We start from the raw sequence: 7,634 nt of genomic DNA, 5'->3' as shown, positions 1-7,634 counted from the left end.
ACCCGGACGGATGAGCCGGTCTTCCGGATCAAAGGATGTTTCATCGCGGAAGTCCAAAAGTGAACATTTCCAAAAATGTTTGTACCACAACTAACATAATTTGAATTGCCACATATAATTTTAAAATATTTAAGTTCTGTACAGTACTGTCATTAATTTTAACCAGAAACTTCAACTTGTCTTGTTGTAGTTTGTCTTCTTGATTGATGTTACACATCTTGACGTTAAGAATTCTTTACAATTTACATAACCTATACTAACACAGCACTAAAATTAACACTTAAAATTACTGTACAGTTCATGAGGAAAGGTCAGTGTTTACTGCCAGCTGCTGAAGCCTCACTGGTTGAAGGCTCTTGGCTTGCCTGTGACACCTCACTGGTTGAAGGCTCTTGGCTTGCCTGTGACACCTCACTGGTTGAAGGCTCTTGGCTTGCCTGTGATGCCTCACTGGTTGAAGGCTCTTGGCTTGCCTGTGAGGCCTCACTGGTTGAAGGCTCTTGGCTTGCCTGTGAGGCCTCACTGGTTGAAGGCTCTTGGCTTGCCTGTGAGGCCTCACTGGTTGAAGGCTCTTGGCTTGCCTGTGATGCCTCGCTGGTTGAAGGCTCTTGGCTTGCCTGTGACGCCTCACTGCTTGAAGGCTCTTGGCTTGCCTGTGACGCCTCACTGGTTGAAGGCTCTTGGCTTGCCTGTGAGGCCTCACTGGTTGAAGGCTCTTGGCTTGCTGTTCTTACAAAATAAGAATTAAGTTTAGCTCACCTTCTGTGTTAAACCTGCTTGATACCTGCTTGATTGGGTTCTGTGAGTTCTTCTTCTCCCCAAGCCTGGCCTGACTTGAGAGATTGTTCCACCAGGCTGTTGCTTGGAGCGGCTCGCAGGCCCACATACCCACCACAGCCCGGTTGGTCTGGCACTCCTTGGAGAAAACTATCTAGGTTTTTCTTGAAGATGTCCTCAGTTGTTCCAGCAATATTTCTTATATTCGCTGGGAGGACGTCGTTGAACAACCGTGGACCTCTGATGTTTATACGGTTCTCTCTGATTGTGCCTATGGCACCCCCCTGCTCTTCGCTGGTTCTGTTCTGTATTTTCTTCCATATCGTTCACTCTAATATGTTGTTATTTTACTGTGTAGATTTTGGACCTGACCCTCCAGTATTTTCATGTGTATATTATTTGATATATCTCTCGTCGTCTTTCTAGCGAGTACATCTGGACGGGCTTTGAGATGATGCCAATAATATAGGTGCTTTATTGTGTCTATGTATGCTGTATATGTTTTCTGTACTCCCTCTATTTCTGCAATCTCTCCTGCTCTGAAGTGGGAAGTGGGTACTGAGCAGTACTCAAGACAGAACAGCACAAGTGATTTGAAGAGTACAACCATTGTGTTGGGATCCCTGGATTTGAAAGTTTTCGTAATCCATCTTATCATTTTTGTGTCTGATGCAATATTTGCTTGGTTATGCTCCCTAAACGTTAGGTCGTCAGACATCATCATTATTTTCACCGACAATTTTCCTCTTCACAATATTGTGCCTTGTTATGAAACTTGCAATCCACTCATCACTTGCTTGGAAATCCTTTATTTCAAGGCTTTCTGCAAACCTGCTTGCAGCATTTCTTATTTCTGGACTGTGAATTGTCATGCCAGCTGTGCAATGCTGAGCAAACCACTTGTACACAGCCTCATCCAACTATACAGGCTTTGAAGGCTTCAAAGTTCTTCTACCACACCCTCTGCTAGTGCTCGCACCATCACTCTCACTGGTTGAAATGTATTTCTCAAGTATTGAGCTTTTTGTGTCCTTATTTCAGAAACAGCACTAGTGCCTGTATAAACACTATCACTCGCTTTGGATACGGATCACATCCACTTTTTTTCTCCAGAGTCCTAGCAGTGGCCAGCGCTCGCATACATTACAAAATATTTGTATAAAATTCATTTATATCCGATCGACTTCAGGATAGTTTCAAAATAAGCGCCTTTAGAGTGCGCACAGTTTGATACCAAAATGAAAGATGTAACATGAAACTTGATGTTAGAACACTTGAAAGATTATAAATACGTTTTTGGTCAAAATTTTAAAATATTTGATAAAATTCTATTTATTGTGCTATTATTTTGGGACTAGTTTTAAAATGCACACCTTTATATTGCAAACAATTTGATACCAAAATGAAAGATGTAACACAAACATTTATGTCAGAACACTGGAAAGATATAAATAATTTTGTGGTGATGAGCTTCCAGAATTAAAATGTTAAAATTTCAGTTATTGCTCTTATTATTATGGGACTAGTTTTAAAATACGCGCCTCTTTATTGCGAACAATTTGATACCAAAATGAAAGACGTAATACGAAAATTGATGTTATCAAAGTGAACGCGTATACACATTATGTTACGGTGTGCCAGTTGGTGCTCGTTTACGGGTAACTTTAGGCTTTCCTGCGGGGAGGCACGCCGGGCTTTTGTACATTATATGCATATACACCTGTAGGAAATTTAATTGCGAACACAATGATACCAAAACGAACAACTAGCACAAGAATTAAGGTGAGAAAACTGAAACAAGTACTGTACTGCTTTTGCTGAGAAGACCTCCTTTGTTGCCGTCCTTTTTGACCTGGAAAAGGCTTACGACACCACTTGGCGATATCATATTCTATCCCAACTTCATTCTTTTGGCCTTCGTGACTCCGTAGCTTCCTCTCTCGTCGTTCCTTTCGGGTGAGGCTTGGTACCGCGCTCTCTGCCTCTTTTCAGCAATATGAAGGTGTGCCCCAGGGTAGTGTTCTGAGCACTACTCTTTTTCTGGTTGCCCTCACTGGTCTTCTTTCCTCTTTTCCTTCCGGCGTCTTCTCCGCTCTTTATGTTGACGATCTTAAACTTTGCTATCAGGGTGATGATTCGCCTCTCCTTAAACGCCGGATTCAACTTGCGATTGATGCTATGTCGTCTTGGGCCACCGATCATGGCTTCAGGTTCTCTACATCTAAGACCTGTGCTATGACTTTTACTCAAAGCGTGTCATTCTTCATCCTTCTTTGTCGCTTTATGGTCACCCCATTGTGTACACGGATTCCGCTAATCTTTTGGGGTTGATTTTTGACACTCGTTTGTCTTGGTCGCCCCATATCTCTTACCTCTGTGTTGAATGCTCTAAGGCCCTTACCCTCCTTCGGGTATTGTTCCATACTTCTTGGGGAGCGGATAGGCGCACTCTACTCGCTTTACATTCCTCTCTCGTCCTGTTTAAGCTCGATTATGGTTGCCCTGCTTACTCGTCTGCTTCTCCTTCTACTCTTCGCCGTCTTGATGCTTTGCACCATACTGGGTTGCGCCTCAGTTCTGGTACCTTTTGTTCGACTCCCATCCTCAGCTTGTATATTGACACTGGCTTCCCATCTCTCCAGAACCGCCATGATCGCTACTGTCTTCGCTATCTTGCGCAGTCCTTGCAACATCCTTTCTCTCGTCTTTGTCATGCTTTAACTTTTACCCCTCCTGCGGTTCCTGTTCCTCTTCACAACCTCCCCTCTTTCTGTCCGGTTATCTCGCTTACAGGATTCTTTTTCGGTTCGTATTACTAATATTTCTACTCGTGTTTTTTATCCTTTGCCCCCGTGGAGAGTCCCCCTTCCGCAGTTTTGTACATCCTTAACCCTTAACTGCGTTGCCTCCAAATATGACACCCCCCAGTGTGCAGGATATTTTTTGTGTGTGTACTCACCTAATTGTACTCGCCTAATTGTGCTTGCGGGGGTTGAGCTCTGGCTCTTTGGTCCCACCTCTCGACCGTCAATCAACTGGTGTACAGATTCCTGAGCCTACTGGGCTCTTATCATATCTACATTTGAAACTGTGTATGGAGTCAGCCTCCACCACATCATTTCCTAGTGCATTGTGTGTGTCTGTAATTACCTAAGTGTAGTTACAGGATGAGAGCTATGCTCGTGGTGTCCCGTCTTCCCAGCACTCTGTCATATAACGCTTTGAAACTACTGACGGTCTTGGCCTCCACCACCTTCTCACTTAACTTGTTCCAACCGTCTACCACTCTATTTGCATAGGTGAATTTTCTTATATTTCTTCGGCATCTGTGTTTAGCTAGTTTAAATCTATGACCTCTTGTTCTTGAAGTGCCAGGTCTCAGGAAATCTTCCCTGTCGATTTTATCAATTCCTGTTACTATTTTGTATGTAGTGATCATATCACCTCTTTTTCTTCTGTCTTCTAGTTTTGGCATGTTTAATGCTTCTAACCTCTCCTCGTAGCTCTTACCCTTCAGTTCTGGGAGCCACTTAGTAGCATGTCTTTGCACCTTTTGCAGTTTGTTGATGTGCTTCTTAAGATATGGGCACCACACAACAGCTGCATATTCTAGCTTTGGCCTAACAAAATTCATGAACAATTTCTTTAGTATATTGCCATCCATGTATTTAAATGCAATTCTGAAGTTAGAAAGCATAGCATAGGCTCCTTGCACAATATTCTTTATGTGGTCCTCAGGTGATAGTTTTCTATCTAGAACCACCCCTAGATCTCTTTCTTTATCATAATTCTTTAAAGATTTCTCACATAATATATAGGGTTGTGTGGGGTCTATGTTCTCCTATTCCACATTCCATAACATGACATTTATTAACATTAAATTCCATTTGCCAAGTGGTGCTCCATCTACTTATTTTGTCCAGGTCTTCTTGAAGGGCATGACAATCATCTAAATTTCTTATCCTTCCTATTATCTTAGCATCATCAGCAAACATGTTCATATAATTCTGTATACCAACTGATAGATCATTTATGTACACAATAAACATCACTGGTGCAAGAACTGAACCCTGTGGTACTCCACTTGTGACATTTCTCCATTCCGATACATTGCCTCTGATTACTGCCCTCATTTTTCTATGTCAGAAAATTTTTCATCCATGATAGAAGCTTACCTGTCACCCCTCCAATATTTTCCAGTTTCCAGAACAACCTCTTATGTGGAACTCTGTCGAAAGCCTTTTTTAGGTCCAGATAGATGCAGTCAACCAACCATCTCTTTCCTGTAATATCTCTGTGGCTCGATCATAGAAACTGAGTAAATTCGATACACAGGATCTTCCAGATCGAAAACCATACTGTCTGTCTGATATTATATCATTTCTCTCTAGGTGTTCTACCCATTTAGTTTTGATTAGTTTTTCCAATACTTTCACTATTACACTTGTCAATGATACAGGTCTATAATTGAGGGGATCTTCCCTGCTGCCACTTTTGTAGATTGGAACTATGTTAGCCTGTTTCCACACGTCTGCTACGATTCCTGTACACAGGGATGCCTGAAAGATCAGGTGAAGTGGAATGCTGAGCTCGGATGCACATTCTCTCAGAACCCATGGTGAAACGCCATCTGGGCCAGCTGCTTTGTTCTTACCGAGCTCCTTTAGCATATTTTCCACTTCATCTCTAGACACCTCTATCCGCTCTATGTTGTTCTCTGGAATTCTTATTGTGTCTGGTTCTCTGAAGATTTCATTTTGTACAAACACACTTTGGAACTTTTCATTTAATGTTTCACACATTTCCTTTTCATTTTCTGTGAATCTGTTTCCCATTCTCAACCTCTGGATATTATCCTTTACCTGCAATTTGTTGTTTATAAATTTGTAGAATAGGCCCGGTTCTGTTTTACATTTATCCGCTATCCCTTTTTCAAAATTTCTTTCTGCCTCTCTCCTTACTGCCGTATAGTTGTTTCTCGCATCTTTGTATCGCTGGTATGTTTGGGGGTTTGCCTCTATCTATACTGATTCCATTTTTGTGTCTTTTGGTCTCTTGAACTCTCACAATTTCTGTCGAACCAATCCTGTTTTCTGGCGCTGCATCTCTGTTTTGGTATGAATGTTTGTGTGCCTTCCTCGTATATTATTAAAAATTTGGCATACATTTCATTTACTTCCCTGCCTAGCAACAATTCTGTCCAATTACACTCATTAAAAAAATTTCGAAGTTCCCCATAGTTGCCTCTCCTTAAATCGAGTTTATCAACTGTTTCAATGTCCCCATTTTCTTCTAGATGATATCTTAAAGCATAATCAATGTCTAACAGGACGTGATCACTCTTTCCCAAGGGAGGAAGGTACTGGATGTCAAATATCTCTTCTTCTTTCCTGGTGAATACTAGATCCAGTACTGACGGTACATCTCCTTCCCTCATTCTTGTGGCCTGCTTTATGTGTTGATACAAGAATGTCTCCAGAATGAGGTTCACAAATCTGCATGTCCAAGAGTCCTCCGTTCTTGCTTCAACTTACCTCAACTTACCTTGTTCGTGTTCGTCCTCTTGATTGATGCCACACATCTTGAAGTTAAAAATTCTTAACAATTTACGTAACCTATACTAACACAACACTAAAATTAACACTTTATATTACTGTACAGTTCATTAAGCTAAGTTAGTTTTGACTGCCAGCTGCTGAAGCCTCACTGGTTGAGGGCATTTGGGTTGCCTGTGAGGTCTCACTTGTTGAAGGCGCTTGCTTGCACCTCACTTGTTGAAGCGCTTGCATGCCCTCACTTGTTAAAGGCGCTTGCTTGCGCCTCACTTGTTGAAGGCGCTTGGCTTGCCTGTGGCGCCTCACTTGTTGAACAACACATAACTTGTCTTTAATTGCTAGTACAACCTTCTTCCTCTTAACACCTCCAGAATGATTGATGCTGCTACCAGACATATTCTTGGCCAAAAATGTTCAAAGTTAATATGAAAATTAAGAAAGTTTAAAAAAATATTTCACTAATGGCGCAGCATTGTGAGGCCGCACTGGTTGAGGTGTATAACAGTGACTTGTCTTTAATTGCTAGGACAACCTTCTTCCTCTTAACACCTCCAGAACAATTGATGCTGCTACCAGACATAGTCTTGGCCAAAAATGTTCAAAGATACTATGAAAATAAAAAAGTTATTAAAAAAAATATTTCACTAATGGCGCAGCACTGTGTATAACACGAGGGACGGACGCACATGGGTTGACCAGTGTTGGACAGGTCCACTTGGGGTGGGGCTGCTATAGCACGTTATGTAGGCCGCCATTAGGAAAAAAATTCACAATATTTTTGAAGGAAACTTCAGCCTATGCACATTGCTTTTAGGAAACTTATTTATTTGTTATTACATAATTACTAGTACTTATTTCATTTGTTTTTGGCTATGATTAATTGTTCTAAAATTAATGGTAATTCCTGTATCCAGGTGGTCCCTCCTGACGCACCCCTCCCACCCTCCCAACACCACCCACCCCCCCACCCCCCTCCTCCACCATGCGTCTAGAGCCACAGACGGGATTAATACGGTATGGCCGAATTTTCATCCGGTCGAATCAGCTTTTATCCGGTTTCTGTGGCCATTTTGGCCGGATATTGTGATAACTTTATCCGATCACGATTTTGGCCGTATAAGGGCGTTTTCCGGATGTTTGAATCCCGGATAATCGCGGGGTTACAGTATCTAATATATCTAGATTAAATCCAAAATATCTTATGGTTGTTCTGTATTGTATTCTTCTCCAGAGTATTACGTGTTCCGTTGGTGTTTCGAATGGACCAAGAGAGTGATAATAATAATCAAAGATGTATGCAGT

At 41.7% G+C, this 7,634-nt stretch overlaps 1 protein-coding gene across 1 annotated transcript in view; it reads left to right on the top strand.

Moving 5' to 3' along the window:
• The first annotated feature begins 7,566 nt into the window (after window positions 1-7,566).
• Window positions 7,567-7,634, top strand: part of LOC138373604 (ubiquitin carboxyl-terminal hydrolase 15-like) — a 61,354-nt gene continuing 61,286 nt past the window's right edge. The window contains exon 1 of the mRNA XM_069339912.1: window positions 7,567-7,634. This exon is cut by the window's right edge and continues 122 nt beyond it. Coding sequence (XP_069196013.1) covers window positions 7,592-7,634 — 43 coding nt within the window. The 5' untranslated portion in view covers window positions 7,567-7,591.

This window comes from Procambarus clarkii, chromosome 5, assembly GCF_040958095.1.
Source record: "Procambarus clarkii isolate CNS0578487 chromosome 5, FALCON_Pclarkii_2.0, whole genome shotgun sequence".
Taxonomy (NCBI): domain Eukaryota; kingdom Metazoa; phylum Arthropoda; class Malacostraca; order Decapoda; family Cambaridae; genus Procambarus; species Procambarus clarkii.
This window is presented reverse-complemented; position numbering and strand designations above follow the sequence as displayed.